This window comes from Armigeres subalbatus, chromosome 2, assembly GCF_024139115.2.
Source record: "Armigeres subalbatus isolate Guangzhou_Male chromosome 2, GZ_Asu_2, whole genome shotgun sequence".
Taxonomy (NCBI): domain Eukaryota; kingdom Metazoa; phylum Arthropoda; class Insecta; order Diptera; family Culicidae; genus Armigeres; species Armigeres subalbatus.
The window spans coordinates 7,177,537-7,199,433 of record NC_085140.1 but is presented as its reverse complement, the minus strand read 5'-3'; the positions used below and the strand labels follow the sequence as shown (position 1 = coordinate 7,199,433).

At 40.4% G+C, this 21,897-nt stretch overlaps 1 protein-coding gene across 11 annotated transcripts in view; it reads right to left on the bottom strand.

Annotated features, from left to right (window-relative positions):
* The window catches only part of LOC134217609 (prominin-like protein), a 173,759-nt gene that overhangs the window by 72,112 nt on the left and 79,750 nt on the right, over positions 1-21,897 (bottom strand). For all 11 annotated transcript variants that reach the window (XM_062696399.1, XM_062696398.1, XM_062696400.1 and 8 more), the window contains one exon: positions 4,937-5,447. In XM_062696399.1, the coding sequence (XP_062552383.1) occupies positions 4,937-5,447 (511 nt within the window). The remainder of the gene's footprint in view (positions 1-4,936; positions 5,448-21,897) is intronic.

Sequence of the window (21,897 nt, the reverse complement as noted above, 5' to 3'; positions counted from 1 at the left end):
ACCTGGAGGAGTTTTTCCGGATATTGCTTTTAAGAATTCTTTGGAAATACTTCGAGAATACCTTTAGAAACTCATGTGAAAAATCCATTCGGGAATCCTTCGGCTATTCTTTCAAGAATTCCTTTAGCAAAATCCTTCGCAAATCACTCCAGGGTGACCACTCTAGTCGACAAAATAAATTCCCGGGTTTTTCCCGGTTTTCCCGGTAGGATTTTCAAAATTTTCCCGGAAATTTTTAAAAGTACCTGAGAGGGTTTTGATTATGTAGAACAATGTATTTTATTTGAACAAAGAGAATAGTTTCTTGGTATATAAAATGTACAACTTTATGTTTATTTATCAATTCATTCATTTGATAATAAGCATTGAATTCTAACATTCATGACTCATAACAACACTCATAACACAGACTCATGACTCGTTGTAAGAGACTTCAAGTTCTAACTGCTATTTTGTTCGAAAAGCTTTTGAGATATTGATTGCACTCTAGAATCTGTGGCAGGAAAATAATCAAAAGCGCACATATCGATGGTTTCGTGCAATACTGGTACAACTCAAAATACTTCACTTTTGACATTTTGATTGCAAAGCACAGTATAAACTGAAAGTAACACTTGACAAAGACTCATCCATAATTAATGCATTTAAAATTTGATGATTTTTCGAAAAAATTGTATACCTCGAATTAATTGATTTTTTCAAGTTTATTTTTTATAAAAACACATAAAAGTAATCCTGATGTATCAACACTTAGACTGGCCCAGGATACAAAAAGTCGTCCGATTCAACGGGGCACCCCCCAGGATTTTGCATTTGGGTAAGAAAATCATTCTTTGAAAATTTCTGCCTGATCGGTTATTGCATAAGCTGGCGCAATTGATTTGAAGTTAATATGCGGGTTTCAGCCAAAATATATGGGAAAATACACCTCTGTTACTATTTCGTATAGGAAATTGGATGGAAGAGCCCGATTAAGCCCAGATTTGCAGGAAATGAAGTTAACATGCCAATGAACAATTCGACATAAAATTCTACTATGATTAAATAAACTTTATATTAGTTTTTAGCTGATTTATTTGGAGTTTGGTTGAACACTTTGAAATTCATTAATTGCCTTGAAAACAAGCGCATGTAATCGAAGGTAGCTGCGATATGTGTTGTGGCGCGCGTGCAGTTACTTATGTTTCAGTGCGCGCGAAATCACGCATCGCAGGCACCTTTGATTGCATGCGTATGTTTTCATGGCAATTAATGAATTTCAAAGTGCTCAACCCAACTCCAAATAAATCAGCCAAAACCTGATTTGAAGTTTATTTGGAAATAGTAGAAATTCATGTCGAATTGTTCATGGGCATGTTAACTTCATTTCCTGCAAATCTGGGCTCAATCGGGCTCTTCCATTCAATTTCCTGTACGAAATAGTAACAGAGGTGAAATTTATTTCATATATTTCGGCTGAAACCCTCATATTAACTTCAAATCAATTGTGCCAGCTTATGCAATAACCGATCAGGCTGAAATTTTCAGAGAATGATTTTCTCACCTAAAGGCAAAATCCTGGAGGGTGCCCCGTAGAATCCGACGACTTTTTTTTCTCCCCATACTAGGCTGGGCCACTCTAATCAACACATTCAGATTTCGAATTGTGCCTGTATTGCACAAAACCGTTGATATAGGGAAACAATATTTAAAAAATCACAAAATGATTCATTGATGAGCCATTAAAAAAATACCTAAAGAATTTCATATGTCTAATGTTTTCTTCAATTTCTCGCATTAAAATCAAGAATCGAACAGTCTTTTGCTCTGAAAGGTAATACAGACTTTATTTTCAGTAAACTTATCATATTTTATCGTATTATCGTATTTTTAAAAAATATTCCTAAAGAATTTCCAAGGGAATACTCGAAAGAATTTACAAAGCAATCCTTAATTGATTTCCCAAATAAATTCTTAAATTTCACCAAGAATAGCTTCGGAAATTCTCCAGGTATTCTTTAGAAGATGGCAAAACATTTTTTGCGGAACAACGATCCATTAACGTTCACTACATTTTCAATAGATTTGATTGGTATATTTATTCAAATATTTTGAAGGATTTTTTTCATCTTTTGAGAGAATTTCGCTCATGATCACCGGATATTGAAATTTCCCTGATTATTTCAGGAATTCCCTGATAATTCCAGGTACTTTCCAGGTGGGGATAAATTCCCTGATAATTCCAGGTTTTCAAGGTTTTTCCAGGTAGTAGACACCCTGAAAGTATTGCAACTACCACCGTAACTCCTTTTATGGTGGAATTCAAACATCGACCTGTTTAGAAGAGTTGTAGAAAAACCTTCGCACCAAAAGTCCACCATACAATACATTTTGAAATTAGATCTGTGGAATGAGTTATTGACAAACTACTAAATGATCGAACGCAGATTACTAAATGATCGATAACATCCTTGGTTCCTCTTGTTCGACGAATAACAAAATGTGTTGCAACAGTATCATCTTAAAAGCAGAAAACTCAAAATAAAAAAAATCCATGTACATATTTTTTCACTTTAAATGAAGTGATGTCGATAGGCTTCTCATAAGAGTTAGGCAGAATCATGCGTAGAACACGATGTGCCTCATAGCGAAATTAGGACATATCGAGCCAACGCAGTACTAGGCATACACGTGGCGATCCATCGATAGCATAGCCGGCCGGTCAACAATCCCTTTCCTATACACACAAGTAGCACACATCACACAGCATTTAGTAAAAATAAAATTGTAATCTATCAAAGCGACCATACTCAGTGTTCCTGCCCGCTTCTACATCCTAATCGGACGTGACATACACCTCCTTGCCGAAATTGATCCTGAGCATAAGGGGAGGTATGATTTGACCAAGAGCGGGTAAATAGCATTATCAGATCCTTCTGATTGTAGTAACCGTTCGATGTTAAATATTTATTCGTTAGTTGAAAGCATCGACATTTTTGCTTTCAACCATTTTTACCTAGTTATGTGTACTTATTACTAAGTCATTAGAACGTTAATAATTCCAATCATAAAAGCCATGAATGTGCATGAATCCATTATCAAAATTTACAATTTATCATTCATAAATATATCAAAAACTCCTGTTCCACCCGAATAACAATCCGTTGGAAAATCGACAAGGCCGGTCGTCTTCTGCCATTCACTCATCCGTCCAATTCTCGACGACCACGCTGCGACGATGGCAACGAACCGTGGACTATGATTACCAGGAAAAGGATAATCCCCTCGCGCGGCAAAGTCGCTAAATCATGTTTGAGGAAGTGCCTCTGCCCGCCACCGTAACTATATTTAAATACGAAGGGGTTCACTTCGGTTGGTGAACGATGATGCGATTCTGGAACATCCATTTATTACAGCTCTCCAACGAGAAGCTCAATGGAGTGAACAGAATGTTTAACAATTTGTTCGTTGTGCGAGTGGCTGTGTCTATGTTGCGATGTGGTGTCACAGACAACGCTCTCCAGTTGGTCAGAAAAATGAATACAAATGGGTTTGAATATGGTGTAGTACACATGTGCCGGGGTTCGTAATTGGAATATGAATATGAAAACGCTTAGATATACGCAAGGGAGACCACTGTGGATCGGGGCAATGTTCGACAGCATGGTTGCTTGATAACTGAATAAAATATTTGACAATTCTGTAATTTTTCAAGCAAAAATCTAGTAGACGCCTAAAAAATAAATTATATGTCTTGTCAAGTCTAGAGTGATATTTGGATACGACAAGTCAAGTGTTTTTAAATTGCTCAAATGGAGCTGAAGTCAATATAATTAATCGATCTTCAAGAACGGTCATATAGCGGCTTTTATACACAATCAGTTTCAAGTAGATGGCACAGTAGAAGCCAATCATGGTCAACAATCCGGTGAAGCTCCACTTGTTCCCATGACATTTTATTTTGTAATCCAATATGTTTGATCTATCATCGTTGGTGCTGTTTTGTGTCTAGCATTTAGCGAGGATGCCGGTGCGAAACAATACACCTAACGGAAATTAAACCCTTTCCAATCCACTCAAGGTGGAATTAAGAGAATAGATCACGCGGGGCCGCTAATGGCTATATTTTGTCCAAGCTTTGCGAAATTTACATCGAATACAAAACGGCTTGCGGTTCAATGCGACCGACCGTGTAGGTGTAGGAACAATGGGTTGAATTTCTCAATTACCCGTACGTACCTTCAACGAACGGACAAACGAGAGACAATCGAGAGTTCTCATTTTCACACGGCAAATTAAAATTTGTAACGGTGTTGTTGCCACGACGAAGACGTTGACTGTGTTTTCTTGCAGCCGATTTCGAATTAAATCAAGTACAGGGCTGGTAGCAACTTATGGTGGTTAGATATAATATATGAAATGAGTAGATTTTTGATCGTTGAATTGATTGCGCTTTTTTGTTTCATTGCAAGCCACAAAATAGCAGTTTTTTTTTTCAATATTTGGTTCCATGAATTAATAACGTTGAAACAAGAAGTCTGTCAAAAATGCTTAAAAATATTGTTTTACAGAACTGTTAAAATACAAAAATGAGGAATTTATGTATGTCCAAATTATTTTAAAATAAGTTGCGATTCATACTATTCTTTTTTAATAACGGCCCGCTAACAGCCATGTTATTGGTATCTTCATATTCGAGAACTGCTTTTAAATGTAGCGAAATATCCCTGGCGTTCTGTTGCCCGCCCGCGTTTGCCACTCTCAGTGGAACATAAACCACCTCTTATCCACCGTCTGTTGTGAGTTAGTAAGTATGTAGGTTTCATTCATAAACCATTTGCCTTTTGTTTAGTGGCGAGGAACTATCCCATCCATTCATCAAAAAAGTGAATCACTTGCTGAAGAAATAAGTCATGCGATATGTAGGCTAGCAGGAAACTATGGCAGTGGAACTTACCCTCCGGCACTGGGTTCGTATCGACGAACAGCTTGATCACCAGGTTGGTCAGATTGTACAACGGGGCCATTCCGCGCGCATTGTAGGCCGTTGAGCTGAGGAAGGTTGACGTTTCACTAATGTTGGAAAACTCAGTCGTGCGGATTTTCAGAATAAATGACTCCGCGGCTTGTACACTACTGAATTGGCTACTGCTAAAAACGATGAGCAATGTGATGGCCGCCAGGGCCCACAAGGGTCCTGCGCTCCGCCAGTTTTGCCGCGTCGATGAGATCATGCTTGTGGTAGTGGTGGTGGTGCTGCTGCTGGAGGAGGAACGCCTTCGGGGTGGGCGAAGGCTGCTGGTGATGGCAATTTGGCGATTACGGCTATGGCTTTCGGTGGCGGTCGAATGGCAGTTTGGGGGGAGCTTCAGTTTTGTGCAGGACCTGCTACTTCGAGACACTCCCATCGTTGGCGATGGAAGGCCTGCAGCTTGATTCGGCGGGAATGATTGAAACTGCTTCTGGACCTGGAACGAGAAGTAAAAGCAAACGTTGGAATTAGGACGCAATTATTATCATTTTGCACGATGCGACGTGATTGATGGCACTATCTCAAGGGCTTTTGTTTATCAATTGCTATGTTTAGTGGCACTTTCATATATGAATACCACTACGTCTGGGTTGATAGTTCTTCTTTTCGTCCAAAGGCAGTCAAGAAAATTTCCAACATGAAAATTTCCTAGACCTGACCGGGAATCAAACCCAGCTCCATTCAGCTTGGTCTTGCCTTGTAACCGCGCATCTTACCGCACGGCGGCTAAGGAAGGTTGCTCACTCATTCAGGTCAATTGAAGCTTGAAATAGACTTCACACACTTCATCACTCCAGCGACGACGAAATTCAATTGAATTTAATTTCAATGTGTCAAGTGCTATTTTTTTTACACGCTGAACGTTCTGGGAAACGAGGTTGCAATCGAGAGAAGAAATCTCGATGGCACAAATAACGATGTATTTTCGGATTGATCATTTTTATGGCCTCACGGGGCTATATGAAGGTGGACGTCTGTCTGTACAATTTATGCCGAATGCAATGCAAAACGGTGAACACAAATGTTGATGAAAATTTTTCATAACTGTGATTATTTAAATTAACGTGTTTGAACATGATTCTTACTGAATAATTGACTGGCTCTTATCACAATTTTGAACTTAAATTGAATTAATAAAATTGCAGAGAACATTTGACCACTTCAATGCTAATGTCTGATGCTTCCCCCTGGTGTAAAAACCAACGGGTTTGCAGAAGACGTGATGTTAAAAGATATTGACGATACACTACAAGAAGTTGAATCAAAAGCATTTTATGGTGGTACAAGTACGGTGGAGAACTGGCTCAACTGCAGAAAACTTGTATTAACAATTCCCGAAATAGAAATAGTTAGGAACACAATCTACATAGACTGCAGCAGGCGCAAATTAGAGAAGGAGCTTGCACAGTTAAGTTTTTGAGATCCGTTAAGTATTTTGGCGTAATATTGAATGAAAGGCTTAGTTTTAAGCGGCGATTATGGTTTGAAACCACAGAATTTAAAAGGGAAACCACCGCTGCCTCACTCACTTTTGGTTTAATGTTCGAAGCAATCGTACAATCAGTATGGTTCGAGGGCAGCAACTATAAAAGGATCTCGTTAAGTTAACTTGTAAGTGACCTTAATTCGATGAACCACGCCTGGGACAACCACACATAACGCCACATAGATTCCTTCTCCCGGTTGTGTCAGTTCGGGTCTCATCATCAGCACCACCATTACATTACTAAGCTGGTGGTTTACCAGGAACTCGGCTCGGCCAAAAACAACGGAACTTTCATGTAGCCAACTGTGGTTTCAGTGTGTAGATTCCAATATACATTAAATTACGTTCTTGGAACGCTTGCAAAGATTGCATACCAAAAAAATTGTCATACGAGATTAGCACTCTCCTAGACCATGTTAAGCTAATCTGTAAGTTCTTAGTTCAATGAAATTAAATAAAAATCAATCCCTGATCTATTCCACTCCATCTGAGGATTCCAAGAACGGAACATGCAATCAACCTAACTCCAAACGACTTCTTGGGGGAGTTGGAGAATTTAGCTGATGAGCTATTTTGGTCTAAATTGAATCACACAAAAAAAAATAAAGCCCACCAGATTCGATGACATCTTGAACATCTTCTGTTGACTTAATCTTCGGCTCAGCTACTTTATCTCTTCCTGGAAGGCAGCAAAAAACACACCCCTTTGTGGATGTTTGACAATCGTCAACCTACCGTCTCATTGGCCTTATCTCAAAGTCGTCCAAGCTCTTTAAAAAATGCAATCGATCGCTGATTTGAACATGCAAAAAAAAAAACAATTTAGACTCCGCTCCGGACAGCTTTTTTTCATTTTTTTACCGTCCATCAACTAACTTGAAGCGGCTAAGATTATTTTTTTCGTGCTATGTTTCCGGTCAGCAAAAAAACGTATCAGCGGGGTATGCAGCCGTTTTCGATTTACCCAACTTGATTGTTTTTTTTTTTATTTTTGTACTTCAAGATTCATACCAAAAGGCACTTTCTGCAAAATTTTATTTCTTAATTTTGTTTAGCAAAAAAAAACCCGAAATATGCACAGAAAAATTATTTCACTTTTGAGCTGTGATTTCAAATCATGCAGACTTCCAATAATTAACAGCAACAAAAACATAGTCAGAATCTTGTGAGGAAATTTCATTGGAGTGTTATTGACGTCAACTTGAACCTTTCGATGATTTACGGCTGAAACGCGATGGACGCCATTTATGCGAATAAATTTTCGCAGCATCTACCTTCGACGAGCGCTTGCGCTGCTACCGACGCCAAGCGGTTTCGCATGGGAGCACTGATATCGAACGAACGAAAGGCGGAGCTAGAAAGCCGACGCCAATGTTACCGGTCGGTGAAGGGGCAGGGCCTCAATCTCCATTGCAATCGGACACTGGCAAGCCAAGGTCCGATTTTTACGACCGATCGACAAAAGAACCGGAACGAAGCACCGAACAACCATACAAGCAGCGAAAAAGGTGGCTGCGAAGACTGCGAATGTACTGCAAAGTACATCAGCTTCAAGTGAACGAGGACGTAGCCCTTTTCAAGGTCCCAGATGCGCTTACAGAAGAGAGAGGTTTTCCGACGAGCGTTTGCGCTGCTACCGACGGAGAATTTCTATCGTCGCCAAGCGATTATGATTCGCACTATGAAGAAAATTGGTCTCGGCTCTACCTTCTCTTGTGTAAAATGGTGGTTCTGATACGAACCGATTTTCAATCCACAATGGGCCTTTCTAATCACTCACAAACCACTACCAAACAGAGCCCTAGCCTAATCCATTTTTCTAGCTAGGGCAATAAGTTGCGGTAATTAAGGATTCATCGTATTTAGTCCTCGCTACCAACAGCAGTCTCAGAAATAAAACATAATTAATGTTACCTTGCAGATAGAGATAGTTGAAAGACTCGAATTTCTCTTGTTTGAGGCTAAACTGTATGCAGCGGAAACAACTTTTCAAGCAATTAGTTTAAAAAAAACCTCGGTACCCGGTCCTAGGCTGAACTGACTGCTGGAAAAATCGAGTTAGGGGTTTAAATACGTACTAACTCTTCTTGAACTGGTGAACAATGGTAGTGAGAGGAACACACGGAAGTTCTTATTACTGAACAAATTCTCTTGCTTGAAATGGTCTTGTAGACAGAGCTAAATCCCGGGTTTTAAGAGTTTCACTGGTGATATTCTAGAAGCAAGACAAGGATGTGGCTAGGGCTCCGATGCATGGCCAAAACAGTATTACTGTTCTGTTTTCTCAAGAAAGGATTGATTTCCTATTGATAAGGGGCGCGCCTTCAATGGGATTGCTCTCTATGAAGGGTCTAAATAGCGGGACCTTGTCATGGTGGTCTTGAGAAAACAAAACAACAACTGTATCGAAACCGATACTGCATTGCTTCTCAATAGCACTGGAGTAATTCGACATGCACTTAAACACTAAGGATACGGGTAACGCTACAATAGATCTAATAATTGGTCGCAGTGGCACACCCGAACAGGAAAAAAAAAATCACTCACAGCACCCGAATGTTGGTTTGAATCTTGCATAAAAGTTTCACTTGACTGCTTCAGCTGTCCGAAAGTCCCGGGACCGCAACCAACGCCGTTTTTGCAAACAACCCTCTCTTCTCATAAAATATCAGTCTTCAACAGAACGGATTTTCTTTTCATAATGCGCTTTTCTGATCACTAACAGGAACCAAATAATGATCCGAAAATTTCTCTTGGGTGCGGCCCTCGTATCAGCTTTGCGTGAAATCTTTATAAAACTGGGGATTAGAGCCCAAACCATAAGTTGCAGATGTCTGTGCTTGCGATGCCCATATGGGATTGGTCGGTTTACCAATTTTTAACAGTGTTTAGCAACATTGAATTTTTCAATAGTTTAGCGCCTTTAATCCATTGTTTTTAATGGTCGGACAAAATCCTTAAAAGTACGTCGATCGATTGATATCAAAGTCTCCGAAATTGGTTGAAAAAGACGGCCGAGATATTAACGCATACTTCCTGACCATTGTTCGTGACGGTCTCAAATTTGAATCTGCAGAAAGAACCCCTCTATCTTCCCGAAGGACGCAAACCTACGCCAAAAGAAATATCGGACACAACCTCGGAAAAAAGAAGAGAAGGAGTAGTAAGAAAAATAAAGTTCTAAAGGATGAGTTGAACCGGGCTAGTAATGAGTTAAAGTGAAGCGTTGTGACACTCAAATTTCTATATATTTGTGTCATAAAAATCTTCAAACCCGGGTGAGTAATGGTGGAAACTTCCAATACTAATCCAGTAAGTACACACATTACACAATTCGGCACCAACCTTTCAAAAGGGCGAAACTGATTTTGTAAACAAGAGCTTCTCACATCACTGGTGGGTTAATTTGAGCCCGCCCACGGAATCCAGCACCACTGACGGAAGCAGCGAATCCTTTTCGTTCATTCAATGGCGCTGGATTGCGTGGGTGAGCACAAATTAGCCCACAACAGACGTGAGAAGCTCTTGTTTACAAAAGTAGCTTCGCCCTTTTGAAATCTTGGTGCCGAATTGGTTCATTTTTTGTTAACATCCGGTTAAAGTAAACATTGCATGCATTTGAAATAATTCAGCCCGATTCAGATGCAGGATTATTCAAGACAGTCTAAGTATGTGATTAACCAATGAAATTTGTCCGAAAAGCAACAGTTTTGCTTTGGTTCAGGTGAATATTTATGGATTAACAGATAGACAAAAATTAATTTTTGCTCCGATTCAATTTTGACAATGCATCTCAAAATAGAATCATAAAGATATTATTATACTTAACATCAATAGATAACATATTACGTGGATCATATCGACATCGCTACCTGCTGCTGATCAATGATTGCTTGCACATGATGCTACTGACGACGTGCAGAGTGTGTCAAAAGCGAATGGAGCTGGACACGTCGTTGGCATGGTGCGTCACTGGGGTAAATTTTTCACTTTTCATATTTATGGGACAAAAATATGACAAGTGAAAAATTTACCCCAGTAACGCTGAGTTTCCTATTTATATGGGACAGATATGCGATTGCATGCAGTATATTTTTTCCATCAATTGGCGCCATGTGATTAAATCCATCGCGTAGATTGAATTTCGAGCTAGGTTCAGATTTACTTTTTTAGTGAGAGGATAGTCAGGAACGGAGTCAATATATGAATTAAATTTCTAAGTGCTTATCGGGATGAGAAGGTGAATCAATGATTGTGAGATTGTGCTGGTGAGCCGCAAGGCAGCCAATCTGAATGACATGTCGAGAAACCTTAATGATTCCGGTTCAGAATTGGAGAAGCTTTTGAAGGAGAAGACGAACAACAGACGAGAGACAGGGAGATGTATATATTAATATGGGCATATGTCAAAAGCGAATGGAGCTGGACACGGCGTTGAAAGAGAAGAAGATGTGTTACGGTTCATTTTATCTTACTTGTAAGTGACAAATGTTTGAGTGGATTTGTGTACGTACCATTTCTGAATGTTCTGTGTTTGGGCCTGAAGATAGGCAATAAAATTGTAAATAGAAACGATTCCCAGACACAGACTTTATATTGCTGGTGCCACATGGCACAAATTAGTTAAGGGTGCCCAAAAAGAACCGGAATTCTAAACAAAATCCAGCTATGAATGCAGCAGCTTAGATGCTGTAGGGGAAGTGGGGTAGCACGCCCATAGGGGTTAAAACGCGCCACCCTGAATAAGGTTAAATATCCCCATTTTGATTATTTTCAATAGTCTATACGATAAAGCAAATGAAAAATATTGCCATTGGATACATATATTTCATGATTTTTCTCTAGTTATACATGAAAAACTCGAAAAAACGATTTTTGCGTGTTTTGATGCAATTCTAGCTCGGTGGAATTTAGTCTTTCTGTCGCTGTTATACATTGATAAATTAATAATTGAGCCATGAGCCATGCTGCTTACTTGTGTTCTTTATGTTCCACACGAAATCGTCGTCAATATAGGTTTTAAAACGATTTTATGGGCCTTCAAACTTCTGAGGTCGGTGTGGGGCATTACGCCCATGCTCATTTCGTATGACCGAAACAGCTGAAACATTCGGTTAATTGCCTTAATGTAGGCAATTAAAATGGAAATCAGTACGATAAGCACATGCGCGTTTTAACCCATCCACTGGCGCATCTCACCCCGCATGGTTTCAAAATTATTTTTTTTCGGGTGCTTTTTAAAAATCAAATTTCTGTGCAATAAAATGGACAATTAGATATCTGTTATCGGTAGTCAGTCGCAGATATGCTGTTCTTCAGTATGCGCTGATGAAAACTGGCTGAAATGGTGGTTTTCATTGATAAAAATGGCATTTTCCTTAACGTGGGCGTCCTACCCCCAGTTCCCCTAAGTGTAGACGGATTGCAAAATGCAATGAAAACACATTTGCGGGACATACAACATTTGTCACAACATTTGTCACTTACAAATAAGATAAAATGAACCGTAACAGATGCAGCAGGAGAACGCGATTGACGCAAAGCAACGGCAAAACGAGAAGCTGCTCTTCTCATCCTTTCGGAGATGAGAAGAACCATATATAGGGGTTGAGGCAGATGTGTTGATTGTTCGGAGTTAGCGGTACCGAAGCAATTGGAAAGAAGGAAAAGAAAAATAGAAGAAACCCCTAGCCGAAAGTGTGAAGAAAGCCCCTGAAAATGAGTTGAGGTGGCATCGCGGAGCGCCAACTAAGGCATAGATGGCGGCGAGAAACGAAGTAGGGAAAAAGCTCCCGCTGTTCACCAGCAGACCGGAGAATTGGCCGTGGTTGTTGGTTGGTTGGCCATACGAGGTTTCCAACGAGGCGTGTGGATTCAGTGACTTCGAGAATTTCGCACAACCTCTGGAAAACCTCAACGAACCAGCATTGAAAAGTATTCGAGGGCAACTGTTGTTCCCAATTTCCCTTTGGGAATCGTTGCCGAAGCCTGCGAATCGAACATCGGTCGATTTTAAGCCCGAAGCGAAACCAGGAAGTTCTGACTTCGGAAAAGGACGGAATAAGGACAGAGGTGCCGTTTACAGCACTACAGACCGGGTCGACAATCGAAAGTCACGCAAGGATTGTAAGCAGATGGACCATCGATTGCGGTTCTGCCAGCATTTCCGGAGCAACGCACCAGTTGACCAAGTGAAGCTTGTGCGGAAATGGGAACTCTACGACTAATGCCAGAACGAGAATGTCAACGCGGAGAGCAATCTCCGAAAGTGGTGCTGCATATTATTATTAATACCTTTATTATAATGAGGTTTTCGGTCCTGGACCGGTTCGCCTCGTGGGTGCTGCATCAGGGTTCCGGAATGGTGATCATGAATGTCCACATCCGGCTTAGCAGCAGCATATTGTTGCGCACGCTGCCTGTAAGGCTGCATTTCTGGGATAAATCCGTGACTACACTAGACCTGTGCGCCGCCGCGCCACGCCGCCGCCGCCGGTGGTTTTACTCACGCCGCCGCCGCCGACGATTTTGGGTCGGCGCGCCGCCGATCATAATTTTGCCACGCCGATGACTAATCACAATAAAAAAAATCAATTAACTTGAGTCGAGTTGTGTAAAATAAGAGACACTGAAGATGGCCTTATAGTTGAAGACGAAATATGTATTTGTAAGACAATACAAAGTGGTGGAATAGAATGGAATAGTACCAAACTCGTGTTATGATTGTTGGTGTTAGTTGTTAGAATATTGTTGAGGTGGAACTCGTCAAAATTCAATTGTTAATCTACCTCATGTGATGGTGTCTCTAAGACAGTGTGGTGACAAACATTGATCAATAATTAGGTCGGTTGATTAGTTGTGAATTTGAATTAGGCTGTATCTAGTAGATTTAATCTACTAAGAAGAATAATACAAAAACTGTTTAACTGGTCTTTGGAGTTCGTCTAAGCCAAAGCCTCATTCTGTCGGCCACCTAAATCTGTAGGCAGTGCTGTCCTACACTCTGTGCAAAAAATTCTGCTCTTTGATTTTACTCCATCCAAACGATTTTACAATCTTAACTAAGTAAGTGCAACTAATAGAAGGCTATTTAAATTTTCTAAATGTCCATCGTTTAGATGGAGTAAAATCAAAAAGCAGAATTTTTTGCACAGAGTGTAAGACAACACTGCCTCTAGGTGACTCGCAAATTATGTTTCATGTGGTACTTTTGTGAAGGCTTGAATACGTGCCCAAACCGCCAAAACCACTTGGTATATTTCCTAGTAAATTCCTTCAGATATTCCTCCGAAAAGTTTCAATAAAAACCTTAGAAAATTATATTATGTATTTCTCCGAAAATTCCTTCCGAAATTTTATTACGGATTTCTTCAGAAATTCTTCACGAATGTCTTTATGAAACTCCTTATGGAATGCATACAAAAGAAATGTTTCAGTCATTTCTACGAAAATGTTGTTAGGCATTCCTTAGGAGAATCGTTAAGGAATTCCTTCGGAAGTTTCTTGAGCGATTCCTCCGGATATTTCTGAAGAAATTTCGCAAGAAATTCCATTTGGAGTATCTTCAAAAACTGTTTAGCAACTCTTTAATTTTTTAAAGCAATATTTTATTATGAATTTCTTCGGCAATTATTCTATGAATTCCTTAAATAAATTCTTCCAGAGATTGCATAAGGGGGGATTTCTTCCAGCAATTCCTTTAAAACATTCTCCGGGAATTCTTCCAGAACTTCCTGCAGGAATTCCATCGATAATGCCTTCATGGGTTCATTACGAAATTCTTTCAGTAATACCTTCCTAAATCCAAGAAGGAATCCCGGAGGCTTTTCGAAGAAACTTTTATAGAAATCCCTGGTGAAATACCCAAAGGAATTCTTAGTGGATTTTTTTTAGATTATTCAAGGAAATTTTTTGAGGAGCTCTTAAATGATTTTTTTTTAAAGTTTTTGAAGAAATTCCTGGAGGGTTTTGTGCAGGAATTTCTAAATGTATTTCCGAAGCCGTTTTCAAAAGAGAGCCTGAATGGATTTTCGAAAATAATTTCTGTTTGAACTACTTTAAGAGATTTCAAAGGTATTTCGTAACGACTTCGAAGAAGAATTCCTAAAAAAAAATCCATAGGAATCCATAAAGGAATTTCTGAAGGATTTTTTGAAGGAATTTCCAGAGGAATTCTCAAAGGAATTTATGAAGAGATTGCTAATAAAATTCTCTCAGCTATATTTTGGAATTTCTCTCAGGAATTAGTTCAAAAAAGCTCCTTCAGAAATTTGTTTAAGAAAACCTTGGAAAAATCGTTGAAGTATTTTCCTGAAAATTCCTTTAAAAAAATCATATAAGAACTCTTTTAGAATTCCTTGCAAAGTTCTAGGACGAAGTTTCCTTAAGAACTCCTGAACAAGTTTCTGAAGGATATATCCGAAGAAGTCCCTGAAGGTAACTCCTGAAGAAACTTTTGACAGTCTTAGATATCTCCGAAAATTCATTTCGACATTCCGTCAAGACTTCGTTCAGAAATTCGGATATACCTTCTGAAAATCTTTCGAAAATTCTTTTTGAAACATCTACAGAGAATGTTTTAGGAGTTCCTTAGGAAATTGCCTCAGAATTTCAAATAAAATCTAAAAACTCCTTCAGAAATTTATTCACGGATTACTTCAGAAATTTCTTTCAGCTTTGGAATTTTGCTTTGGAATTTATTTGAAAATTAATTTTTCCTGAAATTCACATAGGAAGTCTTTCAAAACTACGTTAAGCCATGGGCGTAGCCAGGATCTCTAGAAGGGAGGGGGCAACTTTTTTGGTCTTCTAAATCGTAGTTTTATAAAAACACATGAATATTAACACATGAAACCAAATCCAAACCAAATCGAAACAATAATGATTAAAACAATAATGGATTTAAAAATGCGTGATTTATTGCTCATCATTGCTATTGCTGGCATTCTATCCGAAATTCTATCAGGGATTCTTTAGGAATGTCCCAGCAACTTATTCGGCAGTGTCTTCAGGAATTCCACCATAAATTTTGCCGGGAATTGATCCGAAAATTCCACCATTATTTACTCCAAGAAAATCTTCACGAACTTCTTTATAAGTTCTACAGAATTCCCTGCAATAATTCAAATAACTTCGTGCTGTTTCCCATAAGTTTTAAGAATAAGAATATTCCGTGGAAATTCCGCAAAGTTGCCAGTAAACATTCCTGAGAATTTCACGAAAAATCTTCGAATTTCTTGTGTAAATTCCATAAAATTTTCCGTGAATTGTTTCGAATAATTTCTTGTGAAAATTTCAAAGAATTGCTCCAGGAATTCCACTGGAAATTTATACAGAAATTATACCGAAAATGAAATCAACAAGTTAGTTCTATCGGCAGTTTCTCTGAAAATTCTTCCGGGAATTTCGACTTCTTCAGGAATTTATATAGATTTTCCACCAGAAGCACCTCCGAGAATTTCTCTGCGAGCTCCTCAGGGAATTCTGCGGGAGGTCCTCTGATGATGATGATGGTCCTGCTACAAACCCCAACAAAGGTTTCTGCTAGACGAGATTTGTCTGTAAGATGAATTCTCTTGTTTCCTAGAATGTTTCTGGTAGTTTCCCCGGGGTTCCTTTGAAAATTCTCCCGGGAGATTCTTCAGAAATTCTTCCAGAAAATTCCTTCGAGAGTTCCTCCGGGAATTCCACTAGCAATTCATCCGGGAGTTCCATCAGAAGCTATTCCAGGAAATTATTCAGGCTTTTTTTTTCAGGAAATCATTCTGGCTTATTTCAGAAATTAAGCTGGAAATTCCTCCCGAAGTTCTTCCGATAGTTTCTCTGGGAGCTCATCCGGGAGGTCCTCTAGGAATTCTTCTAGGAGTTCCTCCTGAAATTCCTCCGGGAGTTCTTACGGGAGCTCCTCCGGCAGTTCCTTCGGGAATTACTCCGGGAAATCCACCAGCAGTTTCTACGAGAATCCCTCCGGGAGTTTCACCAGCAGTTTCTCCGGGTGTTTCTCTGAAAAGGAACTCCCGGAGGAACTCCCAGAGTAATTTCCGGAGGAACTCCAGGGGGATTTTCTATAGGAATTTCCGGAGAAATTATCAGAGGAATTCTCGGAGGAACAGCCGGTGGAACTTCTGGAGGAATTTATTGAAGAACTACAGGAAGAATTTCCGGAGGAAATCCTGGAGGAACTCTCGTAAGAATTCTAGGATGAACTCCCAAAGGAACTTCCGTAGGAATTCCAGGAGCAACTCCTGGAAGAATTCTTAAAAGAACATCCCGGAGGAATTCCCGTAAGAACTCCCAGAGAAATTCTCCGAGGAACTTCTGGAGGAATTTGTAGATAAATGCCTAAAGAAATGCTAAATGAATTCCTGGAAGAAAGCCTGATTGAATTCCCGGTGGAATACCCAAGAGGAAGAGAAAAAATATTTCTGAAGGAACTTCCGAAATCCCATTTCCCGTGAAATTCCTGCCAAATATCGTCCAGGAGTTCACTGTAAAGTTCCTGGAGGTATTACCGGAGAATTTCTTGGAAAAACTCCTGGAAGAACTCCCGGAGGAACTCCCATAAGCACTTCCGGAGGAATCCCCACATGGAAGTCCTGAAATAATTCTTAGAGAAGTTCCTAAAGGAATTTCCGAAAAAATATCTAAAGGAATTCCCAGAAAAATACCAGGAGGAATTAATGCAGAAATTCCCAGATGAAATCCTACAAGTATTCCCAGATGAACTGCTGAAGAAAATCCCTGCGGATTGTTCCGAAAAAATTTCTGGAAGAACTCTTGGCAGATATCCGAGTAAATTCCGAGTGAAGTCCGGAAGGAATTCTAGTACACTTCCGTGGAAAATCTCCCGGGAAAATTCCTGAAGGGATTTCTGGAGAAGTACCTGAAGAAACTCCCGAAAAAATACCTGTAAGAATTTCTGGGGAAATACTTGGACGATTTCCAGGAGAAATTCATGAAGATATTTCTAGAGGATTTCTTGAAGGATATTCTGAAGTAATTGCGAAAAGAATTCCAGATTGGAATGCTAGCCCCCCTCCCTGCCCCCCTTGGCTACGCCCTTGCGTTAAGCAATCTATAGAGAATTTCTCCTCCGGTAAATTATTTTGTAACTTTACGAAGCTACCTACAGGCACTAACAAAACTAGCTCTGTACACGTTGATTCGTCCAGTCGTCCTGTACGGCCATGAATCATGGACGTTAAAAGATACAGAATATCGAATTCTCGAAGTGTTTGAGTTGAAAATACTGCGCTCAATATTTGGCAGCGTGGTGGAAAATGGTAAATGGCGCAGACGAATGAATGAATCACGAGTTAAACCAAGTATACGAAAATGCAGACATAGGCAGGTTGATAAAATAAGGCAGATTACAGTGGGTTGGACATGTAGTGCGCATGCAAGAAGGGAGACCAGCAAAAGAACTTGCAGAGAACCTGGAAGAGGACGTTGGCTCTGGGGTGTGCAATCGAGGAAAATGCGGAAGCAGCTGCTGATGCATTTTGGAAATACTGAGACGGCCTTACTTTTGAGGTCGAAATACGTATCTGTCAAGATACAATTAAGTGGTGGAATTCAATGGGATTGTATAAACTCGTCTTATGACAGGTGAAAACATTCCACTAAAAAGCTCAAAATAATTTTCTTATTGGAAATACTGTTAGGAATTCCTTTGAAAATTTCTGTGGGTATTTCCTCAAAACTTTCTTAAAAGGTCCCTACTACACTTTCCAGCACTACTTCAGGAGTTCTCTCGGAAAGTCCTTTGGAAAATTCTTTTAGGAATTCCTTCGAAAAATAGTTCATTCTTTAATAAATTTCTGAATGAATTCCGAATGAAAAAATATTAAATGCTTTACTAAAGGATTTTCATAAAGAGAACCTAAATGTATTATGCAGAAATTGTCATAGGATTTTACGAAGGAATTCAAAATGAAATTTCCTGAGAAATGCCTGAAGGAATTAAAAAAAAGGTTTCCTCCAGAAATTCTTGAAGAAACTCCACCAAGAACTTTGTTGGCATATTTAACCGAATTTCAGGAAAAATATTTAAAAATAATTAAATTTGGAGATCAAAACGTGTATCAAAATCCTGAATTGGAAATAACTTTTGAAAAAAGTTATTAACAAATTAGTTCTATGACACCGAAATCTAATTCTTAACACTTAGGGGTCACGAAAAAGAGAAGCAGGATTTATTGTCAAAATTTGATTAATCAAAATCAAAGAATTACCAAATCGTGGTAATTCAAATAACATTTTGAAATCAGGTATTGATTAGTATCGCCGGCAATTGACTGTTTTGAATGTGCTGTTTGGTGATCGGCAAACGCAGAATATTGCAATTTTAATCCACTGAAGTCGGTTTTTATACGGGCAATTGCTACCGTGTGAATAAAAACCGCGTTAATCCAAAAATCCGCGGTAAAATTGATTTTTTCATCCACGCCGGTTCACGCCGCCGCCGCCGCCGATAAAAGTCAACGGCGCGCCGCCGTGACGCCGCCGCCGCCGGGGCAAAAGTGACCACCACGCCGCCGCCGCCGATGATATGACCGGCGCACAGGTCTAGACTACACTAGTTGCTGGACGAAGGAGCATCGGTATGATGTTGGAGAACACAATAGCAAGCCAACTAGACGCAGAGGGCGTCCTGCAAAAGCCCGAGATCCAGTGGACAGGATACGTGGCCCACGTATTCTACTAGTCGCAGGAAGACAGGGGAGCCCGGATAATTATGGAGGCGACAACCGTTTGATTGGCAGATCGTTTCGAATCCGATAATCCCCATTACAGCTACCCGATGGCGCTGCATCGGTGCAAGCAGTTGGAGAACCTGCTTATTAAAACATCTACCCTTCTAGAAACCATGCATAAGAAAATCGAGGAATATCAGGCCAAAAAGATATGTATATCAGGCAACGCCGGAGGAATTAATTAATGCCAATCCCAGCAAGGTGTTTTACAAATCGCTGGACGTTGTCGTCGTGAATCGGTTGAAAGAGAAGGTACTCTGATATGAGACGGTCATGCATCCGTGAATTTTTTTTAACTCGCAGCTTATAAAAGACTTCGACATGTTGACATCGCTACCAGCAGAGATCAATCGGTTTCGGGAGCGGCGAGTTTAGTGGGGACATCAAATAAATGTACCACCAAACTAGAAAGGAGGACAAGTCAGTGCAGTGTTATTTATTTCGAGCAGTAGAAGGAGAAGCACCCAAAGACTATTTATATTATTACGTAGACTATTTCTGCGATAGTGTCGACACGGAGAAGCATGCAATCCGCTGGGCGGAAAAAGTGAAGTACGTCAACTCGAAGAGCGTTTACGATATCCGGAACAGGGTCTCGAACTCTTTAAAGTTGATCCACAGGTTTGGAGCGCAGAAAGTGGACCAGGCCGCTCATGTTAAGCAGAACAAGGAATCAGGCAACGAGTGTGCTCGGTATAAGCGTGAAAGACAAGGTCCCCACAAAGCGAATCGTCATGAGCTGTGTAACATAATTCTTGAATCTGGTCGAATTGTTAGCCCCGTTCACGGAAAGATAATTGTACACTAGCTGTGTCGGGCCAGCAGCTGTAAGTGGGACAAACAAAGCGACGGTGAAAGTTTTGCAAAGCTTGCGACGTTGGATGAGCTTGATACCGACAGCTGAAGCCTTGCGTTTACCCAGAAGGCACTTCGAAGATCTTCACTCCAATCGATTAGGCTGCACGTTTTCACCTATGCCAGTGATTGCCCTGTTTTGCATATTTTGGAGTGGAGTGGAGGTGTTCTCCGATGAAAACCAGATTGAAAAAGACGCCGTTGAAGTTTCAATCGGTCCCAAGGCTAGAACTGGCGACTGTGCTCGGCTCAAAACTATTGACAGCGGTGAAAGCGAACCATTCGGGTACTGTTCGTCTCGTCGGCAGTTCCTGTGGACGGATTCCCAAACAAGCGGTGGCTTTCAAGATCGGTAAGATAGTCGATGGGCCCTCCTTAGCCGTGCGGTAAGACGCGCGGCTACAAAGCAAGACCATGCTGAGGGTTGCTGGGTTCGATTCCCGGTGCCGGTTTAGGCAATTTTCTGATTGGAAATTGCCTCGACTTCCCTGGGCATAAAAGTATCATCGTTCTAGCCTCATGATATACGAATGCAAAAATGGAAACCTGGCTTAGAAACTTCGCAGTTAATTACTGTGGAAGTGCTTAATGAACACTAAGCTGCGAGGCGGCTAAGATGAATACACATCTAGGTGTTTCAACCTGCCGAGTTTATGGACGAGAAGAAGGCGGGGGTGAAAAATTCATTTTCGATGCAAAATATAAACAAACTGGCTGGCTATCCCATACTAAAATCCAAGATGGCTGAATCGTGAATTTGGCAGATTGGAACACCTAGTTGTGTATTCATCTTGGAGGCGGCTCTGTCCCAGTGTGGGGATGTAATGCCAATAAGAATGAGAAGAAGAAGATAGTCGAATGTATAATCGTTCAAGACTGGCGCTGGGACCCGACCCGGATAAATATTGCGGACGTATCGATGAAGTCGGATGGAGGTCCTCCCCTGGCAGTCGGCAGGTAGTGGTTTAGGGGACCAGATTTTTTGTATGAATCTGAGAATGCGTGGCCGGTACCGAGCATTCCTTTGGAGAATATGACCGAGGAAATGAAGACACATTTCCTGTTCCACGATGAGAATCCCAGTGGTTTAGCAATCGACGTGAGAGTAACAAACCGGTTGAATAAGCTGGCAGACTAACGGCTGTAGTCCTACGGATCGGCGAAAATCTAGTGGAGAGCCTACCTGGACAGAGAAGGCTAATGACGGCTGAAGCAAGCCGAGTACATGCCGTACGATAAAAGGTTTCCGATTATTCTGCCGAGAAACCACAGAATAGCAGAGCTGCTCATCCAAAGCTGCCACAGAGCGATTGACCATGCAGAAGCCATCGTTAGTTTCTCAACGAGGTGACTTCAACTCCCCTAGAACAGCGCATGGGGGTGACGTCTGGGAAAAAACGGTGAGGTCGGTGAAAGTTTCGACTATATATGGGTGGAAATCAACGAAGTGTTAAAAACGACTCTCACCTATGCGGAGGACGTCATTGAACTTATCAATCACAATGTTTATTAAAATTATTTAAATTTAACATGCAAACAACTTTTCATAGGACGATAAACTGTAAAGGAAAAAGACAACAAGTTCGACAAGCGCGGCAATTTTTAAGAGTGTGACGGGTTTTGTACTGTTTTGTTAACATTGACAATAGGGCACTGCACGGACGAGCTTTATCTCTTTCTCACTGCATAGAAATTAGGCCACTAATTTCTGTCAAAATTAACATTTCCTGGCCTTGTTGTTTTCGAACTTTCTTGAAAAACAAATTACGAATTGCGAATGAGCCTAATCA